This window comes from Eimeria mitis, genomic scaffold, assembly GCF_000499745.2.
Source record: "Eimeria mitis Houghton genomic scaffold, Emh_scaff5536, whole genome shotgun sequence".
In the NCBI taxonomy this organism is placed as follows: Eukaryota; Apicomplexa; class Conoidasida; order Eucoccidiorida; family Eimeriidae; genus Eimeria; species Eimeria mitis.
In genome coordinates, this window is record NW_013573807.1 from 1,617 (window position 1) to 2,388 (window position 772).

Here is a 772-nt window from a genome sequence, read left to right on the forward strand (position 1 = left end):
GAGAAACAGCGAATTTTTTTAAGACTGCGTTTTGCTGCTCATTTGCTGCTGCAGTGCTGCCTTGATACGCTGCTCTCAGCACAAGTGCAGGTGAGGGATCGCTTTTATTTATTTGTTTGTATGCATAGAGATGAGTACAATGCAGATGAATGTGCATATATATACATATGAATAAAATATTCATATATTCACTATATTGTATATGTGTATTCATGCGCGCTCATTGGTATATGTATATATATATATATATGTATATATATATATATATATATATATGTATATATATATATATGTACATATATATATGGCTTTCATACGACGGAGTGGCCGAATATGTATTAAGACCTTGCTTGTGCCTGTATTGAGTGTACGTACAGGTGACAGTCTGGGTGTATTCACATTTAACAGTTTGGGTGTGTGTGCAGGTGGCAGACTGCCTGCAGGGACGCACGAGCCACTGGTTGGCTGGCCTCCTGTGAAGTGGGGCGGTGGCTGTGGAAGGTGACCACTGGACCAATGGACCAGCGGTCCAGTGGACCGTTGCTGGTAGTCCTGCAGCAGCTGGCAGTGGCCACGAGGGAGAGGAATCCTCGAACCCTTTAGCGAAATCGAATGGAAATGAAATAGCGTCAAATGCCTAGGGGCTGCCTTCTGTATAGAGGCAGAAGTCTGAGGCTCTGCGTTTGTTCACCTCTACAGTAACAGCTGGTTTGGTTCGCCTTAACAGCAATTGCTGGCTCCGTTCACCTCATCAACCACAGCTGGTGTTGAA

At 44.0% G+C, this 772-nt stretch overlaps 1 protein-coding gene across 1 annotated transcript in view; it reads left to right on the top strand.

Annotated features, from left to right (window-relative positions):
* Window positions 1-479, top strand: part of EMH_0082620 (Pdz domain protein, related, related) — a gene marked incomplete at both ends in the record, with an annotated part of 1,451 nt that extends 972 nt beyond the window's left edge. Inside the window, one exon of the mRNA XM_013500556.1 lies at window positions 426-479. Within this exon, the coding sequence (XP_013356010.1) occupies window positions 426-479 (54 nt within the window). The remainder of the gene's footprint in view (window positions 1-425) is intronic.
* Window positions 480-772: the final 293 nt, after the last annotated feature.